This window comes from Diabrotica virgifera, chromosome 1, assembly GCF_917563875.1.
Source record: "Diabrotica virgifera virgifera chromosome 1, PGI_DIABVI_V3a".
Lineage (NCBI taxonomy): Eukaryota > Metazoa > Arthropoda > Insecta > Coleoptera > Chrysomelidae > Diabrotica > Diabrotica virgifera.
In genome coordinates, this window is record NC_065443.1 from 173,780,448 (window position 1) to 173,794,131 (window position 13,684).

The 13,684-nt window shown below is 31.4% G+C and overlaps 2 protein-coding genes across 6 annotated transcripts in view; one reads left to right on the top strand and one right to left on the bottom strand.

Moving 5' to 3' along the window:
* Positions 1–377: 377 nt before the first annotated feature.
* LOC114341582 (polygalacturonase) overlaps positions 378–13,684 on the top strand; it is a 111,020-nt gene continuing 97,713 nt past the window's right edge. Inside the window, exon 1 of the mRNA XM_050641777.1 lies at positions 378–615. Coding sequence (XP_050497734.1) covers positions 549–615 — 67 coding nt within the window. The 5' untranslated portion in view covers positions 378–548. The remainder of the gene's footprint in view (positions 616–13,684) is intronic.
* On the bottom strand, positions 4,552–7,166 carry LOC126878885 (uncharacterized). Of its 5 annotated transcripts, XM_050641778.1 has the most exons (10): positions 6,581–7,153; positions 5,988–6,065; positions 5,827–5,904; positions 5,668–5,745; positions 5,503–5,580; positions 5,344–5,421; positions 5,183–5,260; positions 5,024–5,101; positions 4,854–4,931; positions 4,552–4,770 (listed from the first exon to the last, which is right to left on the bottom strand). In XM_050641778.1, exons 1-10 carry the CDS (start codon positions 6,684–6,686, stop codon positions 4,571–4,573), a joined length of 930 nt encoding a protein of 309 aa, XP_050497735.1. In that variant the 5' UTR covers positions 6,687–7,153; the 3' UTR covers positions 4,552–4,570. The 5 variants fall into 5 exon arrangements, with proteins under 5 accessions (XP_050497735.1, XP_050497737.1, XP_050497739.1 ...); XM_050641780.1 differs by lacking the exons at positions 5,503–5,580; positions 5,668–5,745 and having other exon boundaries at positions 6,581–7,166; XM_050641782.1 differs by lacking the exons at positions 5,344–5,421; positions 5,503–5,580 and having other exon boundaries at positions 6,581–7,166.

Genomic DNA, 13,684 nt, shown 5'->3' on the forward strand with positions numbered 1-13,684 from the left:
GCAAGTAATAGGAGCCACAAATACCAGAATATGGTTCCAAGAGAAGTGTTTATGTCTCAGGAAATAAAATATCGAATTGTGTTACAAAAAAAGGTTACCCAATAATAATGTCAGAGACACTGTTTTATAAAAAAATTGTCATATTTCATAAAACACCTGGTGTAAGATAGCACAGCTTAATATTGAGAGGATAGTAAAGTGCACTTCAATCGAAATGCGTAGTGATATATTTATAGGATATAATTAAAATAAGAAAGTTTTAGCCATTTTTGATTATAAGAAGAAGTGGTAGGGGATCTCAGTATTTTGCATTAATTGGGAATATATATCTACAAACCCCATATCCCATATTTTTAACGTATTAATTGTGTTAAATCACCAAAACGTCTAATTATCTCACAAATAATCCCCTGGATGAGATGCTACAACTATAGAGATATATGTGTAATTATCATATCTGTTTTGATAAAAAATTCTGATAATTGTGAAAATATATAACATCATGGAATAAACTCTCAGGCATATTTAGTAATCGTAGTCCCCTTATTATGAGAACTATACAATTATTTGAATATTTTTTTCTCTGTAGCATTGCATATGCTTCAAACTTAACAGGTATGTATGACTCATTTTTTTTTAATTTTAGCTCCGTTACGTCGAACTGTATCTAAATTTGCGTTTTTATTAAACTATTTAAAACACCTTCTAGGCTTAGGGGGAAAAGTTTTATCTTCTCATCTTACGAATTCTCTATTTTATGCCTTTTACCTAATTGCGAATAGTAGATACAATGCTGCATGTCTCAAATCACTTTCCACTGTTAGAACCATCGAAAAAAGTGGTAAATAAGTAAATATACTAAATATACATAACTTAACTTGTTCATAATGTTTTTCTATTAGATGAAATAAAACAAAATTTACCATATAGAATTATTTATACTATACGCTGATTACACATATTTTTTTCACAAAGGTACATCATAAATTAAATCACGTATTCTTGGACCAAAAATGGTTCGATTAACTTAGCTTAGTACAAATTTGCACATAAAAAAGTTACGGCCCTTTGAAATGTCAAAATGCCAATTCATTTTTTCCATTATATCGAAAACTGTTGACAGATTTTATAGTAAAATGGGCATGTGGCTTTCTTATGGCAGGAATATCTTAACAAAATTAACAGTGAAATTTGTGCACCCCATTAAAATTATATGGAAGATTTGTTCCCTTAAACCCACCAAATGTTTGTGTACGTTCCAATTAAATTTTTATTATGGTACCATTAGTTAAACACAATGTTTTTAAAAATTTTTTGCTTCTTAGTACTTTTTAGATAAGCCAGTTTTTATCGAGATGCTGCTTATTTTTTAATATGTTCAAAAATTTTTGAGTGCTTAGCAAAATGTAAATTGGACCCCGTTATGCAACAAGGAACCAATTGACAGTAAGTTAGTTTGGAGATATTCAAGAAAAACGTTTTATTTCTGTTAATAAATTATTTGGATATAAAAATAATAATAAACGACACAAAAATAAACACTTTTAATATAACTTATGGGTATTAATGCAATAATAAAATAAATAACTGAAAAATTATCTCCTATGGACCTATGGTAGAAAAAATCAGTTGGGTCTTTGTTGTTAAATGTTACATTAACAATCCACGTCTGGTTCGAAATCTGTATTTCTGTATATAGTCCAGGGTAATAAGGATTTTCTCGGGACACTCAAAGATCCAGGAACCTTTAATAGTTATTGTAGACCTATAGAAAGAAAACCTACCTGTTTTATGCATAGAGTTCGCGTCCGTTTTTTAATTATTAACAATTTAGTGCAAAAAACGCGATTTTCTCGATTTTTTGCACCCCATTCAAAAGCTAAATAGATAATATAAAACTACAAAATTTAATTTTTCAGAACATATAAAAACCTTCAAAATGTCGATTACTTAAAGCTAAAAAGTTAATTTGTTGCTACTCAAACTGCAAAATAAGTGAAAATTGTTATTTATTAATAACTTTTACTAAAACTACCTTAGACCTTTAGTGTTTCACCCAATGTTGGGTACTGTGGTACTTAACAAACCCTCAAAATTTGAGGCCGATGCATTAATTCGCTTAAGAGTTATTCTATTTGTTTATCCCAGAGACCTTTATTTTGCAATAACATAAGACAGAAAATATTACAGATAGGACAATTTCGAGTATGTCAAATGAAAGTAGAAGAGTGGTAGTATCAAAATATCGTCGTCTTAGAAGCCAATAAGTCTAACACACAATAGTACAAACTGGAGAAATCGACGATTAAAGATTTTCGCGTGCTGAAAACCGAACATTTTTAATCATAACAAGTTAATTTTTTGCTATAGAAAGTTAAAACTCACAACATACTTTGTTTATGGTCAAACTTATCATATAGTAATGTTCATAATGACATTGTTAATAAAATGTGAGAGTTTAGTTGCTTAGTATTATTGACCGCCGACATTATTAATGTAATTGGTTACTCCACTATTCGACTATACCGCATAGGTCTTTTGGCCACTACAGGAATGAACGAAATTGGGAATTTAGCAAACATGGTGATCAAATTTTTTGTTAGTGAAAATCGAGTATGTTTTTAAATCAAGTTTATTTTGATATAACTAAATTTAAAAAAAATTAAAATTAAATCTAAGTATAGTAACTAGGTATTTTTATAACTAAATTAAAAAAAAACTAAAATTAAATCTAAGTATAGTATCTAGGTATTTTGATAATAACTAAATTAAAAAAAAAACTAAAATTAAATCCAAGTATAACTAGGTATAACATTTCTCGTCTTCGGAATTATTGTCTGTGGGAGGTTCCTGACCTTCTTCCAAGCTGTTGTAGAATGCATGGTAAGCAGAAGGTATGCTGCCTTGCACACATAACTGTTTCAGGTCCTTCAGCTTTGAGGAATCAATCTTCAATTTTCTACTGTAGAGTTTAGCTACATCGTGTTGGTTGTTTCGCCGGCGTCGATGTATTCTTAGTGATTGAAAAGTTTCCTGGCTGAGTTGTTTTTTAAAGAATATTACTTCTGGATCAGATTTTCGATACTGAAACCATTTTACATGGAGCCAGTTCATAGTTTCATCCTCAGCCTTAGTCTTATTAGTTATAACTTTTGTAGAGTATGATTTAAAATCTAAAAAATCGGTATGATGCAGTTCCGTTACTTTGTAGTAAGGCTGCGATATTTTTGCCGTGCGAGCAACAGTGTACCATCCCTCCGGAGTGAATACATCGATTTTTCGACCTCTCGATTCTATCGCACAGTGAACGCTGTCACACTCCATCTCTGAATGACCTGACTCCATGAATTTCTGATTGATGACCTCAATAGACAAATCCCTTACAGCACGGAGAAACATCGCAGAAACGATCGAGTTTCTATTTTGACCAGTGGCGGTATCAGAGTAGAAGGTTATCTCCTTAACTTCCGGCTTTAATTCTGAAACAAGTTTCCATAGACATGTGGCAGTCTCCGAAGATCCTTTCGCACCTTCTCCTTCATGCCACATATAATTGGTTGCTTCAGAAGTTCCGAGGTTATAGATTGTGAAATTAAATGTCTTTAATTTTCTTTTATAGTATAACTGACCGATTTGTAGACTGGGAGATAGTAGCATTTTTTCCATATCCATCGTAAAAGAAATGAAGCTATGGTCAGTCTTTGCTCTTGTTTTGTCTTATTCTTTGTGAAGTCTGGCTTCATCTTTTCTTGTTAGGTGTAGATTGTATTCATCTATAATTTTATCTTTATCATTTGGGAGCATATTTTTCACCTGTGTACAGTAATCGCATTGGTCTTTTTTTGGCTTGTAGAATCCATAATTGAGCTCTGATGTAAAAATGTGCTTGTAATAACTTGCCTTTTCAGCTTGCACATTTTTTTCGTTACAAAATTGTACGTAATCCAGGTACAACCTATTTTCACTTAAACCAGATTGTAGCTACTGCCTTTTAGTGCTGCTCCTACAGTAGTGGGAGGCCACGACTGTAAGTGATTTTATGTGCTCTCTTATAACATTTTTGACTTTCTCTGTTTTTTTGTTTGGTGGTTCCTTTTTACCACGCCGGTCTGACTCTGTAGTGCCTTCTGGCGTCTTCTTTGATAGTGCCGTCCGAACTTTTTGAGCAGAAATATTTAGTGTGGCCAAAAAAACTGTTTTGCACACTTGGATTTTGTTTCCATCTACAGTTAAGCTGAAAGCTAATGTGTTATTTCGTCTAGATTCTGCTTCACCTTGATATCGCCTTTTCACGGGCATACTTGACACACATTTTGCAATAAAACTCCACCTTAGTTGTTCACATTCCATTTTTAGGTATTCTTCGAGTACTTTCTTTCTGTTTTCGTGGGATATTTTATCATTGCATTTATAATGACATTTGCAGTTGACTGGTGTCAGCGTTTTAGCAGGTATTTTCCTTCCAGCTCGGTTCTCGAATTCTTTTCCATCATTCTTAGTTTTTTCTGCTTGTTTCTTTTCCAATCTTTTGGGTTTCTTTTGCGTTTTCTAGTCGAGCTCTCTTCAGTAGTTACAGCAACATTTTCATTGGTTTGTGTCTTTGGTTTGTGTCTTTGTCGCTGTTGGAGACATAACATGACGATAATGAAGACTGTGATGTCTCCTGAATAGTATGTGATACGCTAGGCTCTTGGTTTACAAATGATTGGTCCGAATCTGCTCCTTTTGAACCTTCTGTAAAGTCAGTCACTGTTTCGCGTTGTTCTGAGTCTGAAAATCAAATGCTGGTCTTAGTAATGTTAATGGCATAATAGGGAACAAATTATAGTTATTGAAATGAGCTTTCCACTTACTCTGAAAGTCCTCGTTTCGCTCTGACAAAACATTCTGCAATACTGTGAAGTCAGTTACTGTTTTACATTGTTCTGGGCCTGAAAATCAACGCTAGTCTTAGTAATGTTAATTAATGTTAATAGCATAGTACTGAACGAACTATAGGTATTCAAATGAGCTTTCAACTTACTCTGAAAGTCCTCGTTTCGTTCTGGTAGAACATTCTGCAATACTGTGAAGTTAGTTACTGTCTCACTTTGTTCTGGGTCTGAAAATCAACGCTAGTCTTAGTAATGTTAATGGCGTAGTACTGATTAAACTATAGATTTGAAATGAGCTGTCAACTTACTCTGAAAATCCTGGTTTAGTTCTGGCAGAACATTCTGCAATACTGTGAAGTTAGTTACTGTCTCACTTTGTTCTGGATCTGAAAATGAAACGCTAGTCTTAGTAATGTTAATGGCATAGTACTGAACGAACTATAGGTATTGAAATGAACTTTCAACTTACTCTGAAAGTCCTCGTTTCGTTCTGGTAGAACATTCTGCAATACTGTGAAGTTAGTTACTGTCTCACTTTGTTCTGGGTCTGAAAATCAACGCTAGTCTTAATAATGTTAATAACATAATACTGATTAAACTATAGATTTGAAATGAGCTGTCAACTTACTCTGAAAATCCTGGTTTCGTTCTGGCAGAACATTCTGCAATACTGTGAAGTTAGTTACTGTCTCACTTTGTTCTGGATCTGAAAATGAAACGCTAGTCTTAGTAATGTTAATGGCATAGTACTGAACGAACTATAGGTAGGTATTGAAATGAACTTTCAACTTACTCTGAAAGTCCTCGTTTCGTTCTGGTAGAACATTCTGCAATACTGTGAAGTTAGTTACTGTCTCACTTTGTTCTGGGTCTGAAAATCAACGCTAGTCTTAGTAATGTTAATGGCGTAGTACTGATTAAACTATAGATTTGAAATGAGCTGTCAACTTACTCTGAAAATCCTGGTTTCGTTCTGGCAGAACATTCTGCAATACTGTGAAGTTAGTTACTGTCTCACTTTGTTCTGGATCTGAAAATGAAACGCTAGTCTTAGTAATGTTAATGGAATAGTACTGAACGAACTATAGGTATTGAAATGAACTTTCAACTTACTCTGAAAGTCCTCGTTTCGCTCTGACAGAACATTCTGCAATACTGTGAAGTCAGTTACTCTTTCACTTTGTTCTGGGCCTGAAAATCAAATACTGGCTTTAGTAGTGTAATTTATACAGCTATAGTAGACATTAAAATTATTTTACAATGTAACAATAAAGTCCCTTTTCGGAAGTCGTAAAATGATTGATTTCCTATGTACGCAGTTTATTGAAACGTGAATGACTTTATTAGTATGTAGCTTTTTTAAGTTCATCGTTTTTATTAAATTTTTTCAACATTTGTAAATAAAATGCGAATTTTTCAAAAATACACGTTCCTTATTATCATGCTCTTTATTTTGCTTAAATGATATGCAATGTGTAGACGAAGATTTCATATATCAAATTTAATCATCAAGTCATTTCATTTGCTTAAAGATCCAAGCCGGTTCTGTGGTCCTCTTTCTTCACCCCACGTTCCACCGATAGACAAATTGTGATTCATTGTAAAAATAATTTTAATGTGTACTATAGAATACATCTTCGTAATAATTAAGAAACCAGAGTTTCCATATTTTTTTTATTGATTTAGGAAATAAAACAGCTACTTACCAGGAACATTTTCTTGTCGTGATAAAGCTGCTTCAACCATCTTTTTCACACGAGATGACCTAATGATACTTGCGCCAGATCTATGCCATGTTGAACTGTTATTCATGTTTTATTCTTGTTTTTGAAAACCAAAACTTACAACTTGTAGTAAAACTTAATATAGATACGAAAAACAGACTGCTCACTACTCACTCTACATAAAATAGCATTCAACTAACAGTTAAAAATTTGTCAGTCAGTGTTATCTTACGCATTTGTGCAGGACCGAGTGAGACACTTGATGATTATCGCACAAGAATGTTGTTATGTTTCCTAGAAGTACATAGTCTAATCGAGTCTTATCTCACAGTACAATAGATGTGGCAGTGGTCAACCATTCTAAGTGCGCTTGGGCTAGTTGATCACTGAAATATTTATTCGATGAAGCATTTTATTTTGGAGGCAAACAAGACGATGCAGCATAGAATTTTTCATCACTTTTGTCAATGTGGCTTGGTATTATTAACAATTTTCTATATAAGGCCCAGAAAATTTTTTTAGGCTTAGATTTAATGACCACCATATTATTCAGTGGATTCTAAAAAAAATTGTGAACTTAGCTCATTTTGTTAAATTTGTGGGTTAGACTAGTTGGCTTCCAAGACGACGATATATTAAAAAAAGATAAAAAATTAATTAATATAGTCAAAAATCCAAATGCCAAATTTTTGAAATTTTGTAATTTATGAACATTTAGAATAACTTTAAAAATTTTGCCCGTATAAACAATCTTTTTATGCATTCGAAAAGTTAGTATTTTAACACGAATTTTCGAATAAAAAAAATTAGCCTGGGCTGACTTGGGACAAAGTTAGCCTGATGTTTTTTTTTAATTCACAGCTAATTTGTTTATAATAATTCAGGAATCCAATTAATGCTAGTTTAAAGAATGGGATTTGTCTTTTTTCTTAAAAAATGTGCACAAATATTGTACTTTCACAGCACCCTCTACGATTTTTCAAAAATGTAGTTCAAACGATTACTAGGGAAACCTACAAATCCGCCGAGTTAAAATACCAAAAAAGCTATTTCAAACTAATACAATCTTCTGTATCTCCGGATCAACTCAATGCATTTTAATCTTTCTTTTTTAATTTGTATGTAATTTCTACGTACATTACAAATATGCAATTTGTTTATAAATATATTAATTAATAAACAGTCTAATTTGTTTAAAATGTTTTGAAAAAATATTTTTTTTACAAAAATCTATCTTTTTTTAAACATAATATCATTAATGATCGTAGAAAAAGTTAAAGTACACTTACACTTTAATAAATAAATTATTTTTATTACATAATTATTTATAGAAGATAATTTTTTATATTAAGGTATACCTTAACTTTTTCTGTGATTAATAATGATAGTATGATCATCATGGATCATGAATCATAGATTTTCGGGAAACAAAATTTTTTTCAAAAATTGTTTAAACAAATTTGTTTAAATAAAACTGTTTATTAATTAATAAATGTCTAGACAAATTGCATATTTGTAATTTACAGCAAAATTACATGCAAATTAAAAAAATAACGGTCAAAATATATTTAGTAGATCACGAGATATAGAAAATGATAGTAGTTTTAAGTTGCCTTTTTTAGTTTTTGAACTCGTGCATTTGTCGGCTCCCAGCTCTCCCTTTACTTACCACGAGTAGTCATCAATTGAACTGCATTTTTAGAAATTCGTGTAAAATACCAGCTGTTCTAATATGTAAAAGGATTTTTTCTGCGGACAATATTTTTAAAGTCATTCTAAATGTTTATAAACTACAAAATTTAAAAAAATTGTCATTAAGATTTTTAACTATACTAGATAATTTTTTATCTTTTTTTTTAGTACATTTTGATAGCATAAGTTTTCTACATCCATTTGACATACGCAGAATTGCCCTATCTTCATTATGTTCTGTCTTATGTTATTGCAAAATAAAGGTCTCTGGGATAAACATAATAACTCTTAAACTAATTAATGGATTGGTCTCAAATTTTGAGGGTTTGCCAAGTACCCCAATGCCCAACTTTGGGTAAAACACTAAAGTTCTACGTTAGTTTTAGTAAAAGTTATTAACAAATAACGATTTTCATTTATTTTGCAGTTTGCGTAGCAACAAATTAACTTTTTAACTTTCAAAAATCGGAATTCTGAAGGTTTTTCAACGTTCTAAAAAATAGAATTTTGTAATTTTATGTCAACTATTTAACTTTTGAATGGGGTGCAAACAATCGAAAAAATTGCGATTTTTGCACTAAATTGTTAATAATTAAAAAACGGACGCGAACTCTAGGCAGGAAATAGGTGGGTTTTCTTCCTATAGGTCTACCATAACTGAAAAAGTAGTCAGCTACCTGGATCTTTGAGTGTCCCAAACATGGTCTATTTCTAGCTTATTACCCTGGTCTATTAATCGTGGTGTACTGAATTAAATAAAGATAACTTGTATAGTTTGTCACTCTCCGAAGTTTTGCTTCGGAAACTGACTTTTCTTTAAACCGCAATGGTTCTAAATACGTGACAAACAGTGACCCAGTTGACGGTTCTCTTCCTGTTCCCTTTTTATGTTTACCTCTTTATACTCGTCATTGTCTCGGTACGTCGCGTCGTGTCGTCTTAAAAAATAAGGCTTACCTTTACATAATTAAATTTCTTTGGTTTTAAACCAACTTATTGTGTCGTTGCTCCTACTTTTTTTTCAACAAGACCCCACTTCTTGAGCTTCACCTTGAGCCTGCCTTTCTACGAGCTATAAATGAAAAGTTGATTTCTTGCTTTCCTGCGTAAATTTCGCAATTATATACGCATAAGGAAGCGTTTTTCGTCTTCTATTGCTTTGTTTAAATCAAGTTTAATTTCTTTTCTTGTTTCTTCGTGATTCACCTTGTTCCAAATGAAATTGTTGTTTTCTAACAACATCCTATTTTTCATTGTCTTTAATAATCTTTATTTTTATTTTAAAGGCATAAAGACATTTATTTCAGGTGTATTTTTTGGTCTTTGTTCTGCAACAAGGAACCAAAGTTACTTGGTTCGCCATTGAAAATATGTACAACCGAATTTATTAATCTGCAATATGGTTCTACCGTCCAGTAAATGCCTATGAGGTAACGGAACATTTGGTTCGTTATTGCATAACGTGAATCGTATTATTTACAGTCTGTACGAACCAATAACTCTATTTTCGAAAAAATGTTAGTTGGTTCCTTGTTGCATAACGGTGTCCAATTATAAATAAATTTTCATATTCTTGCCAGGTCTCTATAATCTTATTCAACCATTTAAAAATATGTCGTGGATTTTCTTGAGATTTCTCGATAAAAACTGGCTTATCGAAAAAGTACTAAGTTGCAAAAAAGTTTTAAAAACATTTTGTTTAACTAGTGGGAGGAGGTCTAGGAGAACTTTTAACTATTGAGGGGGAGGAGGTCTAAGAAAACAAAACTGTTATTCACTCTTATTTTTTAAGATGTCCCTGACATAAGAATCTCGGACAGGTTGTATATAGGCTATTGATTATATTCAAAATAAGATAGCTAAAAGGAACTACAACGTTAACGGGGTTTTATTATTTCATATGGTCAATGGACACCTATATATGAAAAAACCGCGGAGTGCTACCATTTAGAGTGGTGCGTTTTTGAAAAATGGGTGAATTAGTCCCTGGGCACAGGTTACATTAGGGTGAGTTCTATGCACTTGTGGTACAAACATATCTACATAAAAATTGTTTCTAGTTAAATTTTCTATCTAAATATCACTTTTTAAAGTCAATGGTACTTTTTTTTACAAAAATATATTCAAAAGAAAAAGCACAAAGAAACCCAAAAGAAAGAAATTTTGTTTTTTGTCCCATAACTTTTGTCCACGAGGATATAGGTATAGACATTGCTTCACAGAAAAAAAACCTACACATTTCTTCTTTAAAATGTTGTTTAGTGTAGGTAATTAGGATTTACAGTTTTCAAAATATGATTTTTTAAAGTTCGCCACTCACAGCAATTTTCGGCAATTTTCCTTGTTATTTCGCAAATATTGTTTTGTAACTTTTTTCTACGTAACTTTAGGTATATGCAATGGTACACGTAATAGGAATAGAAATCAATTACCTTTAAAATGGTTTAATGTATAACGTTGTACGACTTTTTTTAAAGAGATTATGGTTTTTCAAGGTTTTATACTTTTAACGATTTTTTATAATATAATATAAAAATAAAATAATATTATTATATAATATATTATATAATACCTAATATAAAAAAATATTATTGTTTACATTTCTTACGATTATTTTTGAAATTTCTCATTATATATCTTTTTTTTCTTGTACATAAATATACTATATATTGCTCAATACAGAGGGCTTACTTTCTGTTATTTAAAATGGTGTATAATCTATATTTAAATATGTAATGGAAACCGAGTGATTCGTTGATATGTTTATACGTGTATTATTTAAAATTATTTCTTTTACAACAATTACATAAACATTAGTTTCAGAAAACATCACTTTAGTTAAAATTATTTAAACGTTGACATTTAAAAAATTTTCAAAATCAAAATCCATCTCCTCGTTAGTATTAGCTTCAATATCTTCCTCTGACACCCCAGTTATCTTAGAGTTCCCACAATTAGTACCCATGCACATGCACCCTTTGAAGAATATTGAACAACTAATTCCTATCTTCCTACAACCGCAGTTTTTTGTACATCCTTTGGTACATTTACATGCTATTTTTTCAAGCAAAATTTGTGGTGCAGGAGCTTTGACAGTAAATATTGGAATTAATCCATATTCTGAAGTTTGCCCGGCCGAGTCAAGTGGATCCAAAGTATTACCTATAAAAAAATAAGATTCAATCATAACACACAATCACATAAAAAAGTTATAATGAGGAATTTAAAAAATAATCCTAAAATCAAAAATCATTGCAAGTACTTATTACATTTTGAAAAAGCATATCTTATTCAAAAATAATCCTAGAATTTTTTATAATACACCATTTTAAAGTAAATAGAATAAGCTTTCTTTTTTATTATATAATATATACCTAAATGTAGAAAAAAACAATTGGAATTGGAAATTTAAAAAATAATCGTAAAAAATATAAAAACTTGTTAAAAGTATAAAGTCTTGAAAAATATAACCTCTTTAAAAGAAGTCGTACAACATTATACAGTAGAATATTTTAAAGGTAATTGATTTCTATTCCTTTTACATGTACCATTGCATATAGCTAAAGTTACGTAGAAAAAAGTTACAGAACAATATTTGCCAAATAACAAGGAAAATTGCCGAAAATTGCTGTGAGTGGCGAAATTTGAAAAATCATATTTCGAAAACTATAAATCCTAATGACGTCTACCAAACATCATTTTAAAGACAAAATATGTAAGTTTTTTTTCTGTGAAGCAATATCTATACCTATATCCCCATGGACAAAAGTTATGGGACAAAAAACAAAATTTATTTCTTTTGGGTTTCTTTGTGCTTTTTCTTTTGAATATATTTTTGTAAAAAAAAGTATCTTTGACTTTAAAAAGTTATATCTAGATACGAAATTTAACCAGGAACAATTTTTATGTAGACGTGTTTGTACCAAAAGTGCATAGAACTCACCCTAATGTAACCTATGCCCAGGGACTAATTCACCCATTTCTCAAAAACGCACCCCTTTAAATGGTAGCACTCCGCGGTTTTTTCATATATAGAGATTCATTTACCATATGAAATAATAAAACCCCGTTAACGTTGTAGTTCCTTTCTATAGCACATAATCAATAGCCTAATATTAGTACACGCGATAGCTTGACAGGTAACACCGTTGCCATATCCTCAATTTTTTCATACTATCACATTACATGCATTTAAAAAATAGTTTTGAAGCACCAATAAAGTAAAGTTTATCTTATTTTTTAATACAAAAGCTCAAAAGAGGCATTTTAATTATAAAAAAGTAGATAAATAGATAAATCAAACAGATGAATGATTGTAATAGATTAAAAAATATTTTTGAAGTTTTGAAACACCAATAAAATAAAGTTTTTAATATAAAAACCTCAAAAGAGGCATTTTCAATCAAACTTAATTAAGATTGTTATAAAGAAGAAGATCAACAGATATTTGATGGACTTTTATAATTAAAATGCCTCTTTTGAGCATTTGTATTAAAAAACGACATAAAAAACTTTACTTTATTGGTGTTTAAAAACTATTTTTTAAATGCATGTAATCTGATGAGTATGAAAAAATTGAGGATATCAATGGTGTTACATTGTGTGCACTAATATACAACCTGTCCAGAATCTCATATCCAGATTGGGGTCTAAATGAACACCTTTATAAGACCATGCAGAAAGCTGTACTACTCTCATATTATGAGAATCTCATATCCAGATTTAGCCATACGGCTCACACTCCCTCTAAGGCGAAAATTAACTCATCCCAGATACCTACGGTATCAAAAGGATTGAGCTCTGGTGGGACTCTTTCCGTGTTATCGAGCCCTAGGTGACTTGGTATGCAGGTGTATCTCCCAAAAATTTTCGTACACATCTGGACGTTGCGAGTAGTACAGCTTTCTGCATGGTCTTGTAAAGATGTTCACTTAGACACAGCCTTTTTATGCTTTCGAGGAGGTTCTTCAGAATGACTCCAGTAGTAGACATAATAATAGGTATCGCCTGGGTACTTTGCATTCTCCATTGTCTTCGTATTTGAATTTCCAGGTCTCTGTACGTAGAAAATAAGTTTTTAAATTAGCAATTTGTTTATCTAATTGCTCACCTATATCCATAAGTCCTCTTCCTCCTAGATTCCGTGGTAATGTCGTTCTTTCTACTGCACATTTAGGATGGTGTTTTTGTGCCTTTATGAGGTGTGTTCTTAATTTTCACTGAAGATTCTCTATGTCCGTTTTTGTACAATTAACAATGCCAAACGAATAGCTAAGCGCGGAACATGCGTTCGTATGTGTTTAGTGCCTTAAACAAATTCCTACTGTTAAGGTGTGAACGAAGCAGCTGTTTTACCCTTCGTATAAACTCCGCACTTATCTCAGTTTTCATTTG

What these genes read in the sequence shown, in the direction of transcription:
- LOC126878885 (XM_050641778.1), bottom strand. Translation starts at nt 6,686, where the DNA reads ATGAATAACAGTTCAACATGGCATAGATCTGGCGCAAGTATCATTAGG. An exon ending in ACGAAACGAGGACTTTCAGA is followed by an intron (nt 5,581 to 5,667) that starts GTAAGTTGAAAG and finishes TTTCATTTTCAG; the next exon opens with ATCCAGAACAAAGTGAGACA. An exon ending in ACGAAACGAGGACTTTCAGA is followed by an intron (nt 5,261 to 5,343) that starts GTAAGTTGAAAG and finishes TTTCATTTTCAG; the next exon opens with ATCCAGAACAAAGTGAGACA.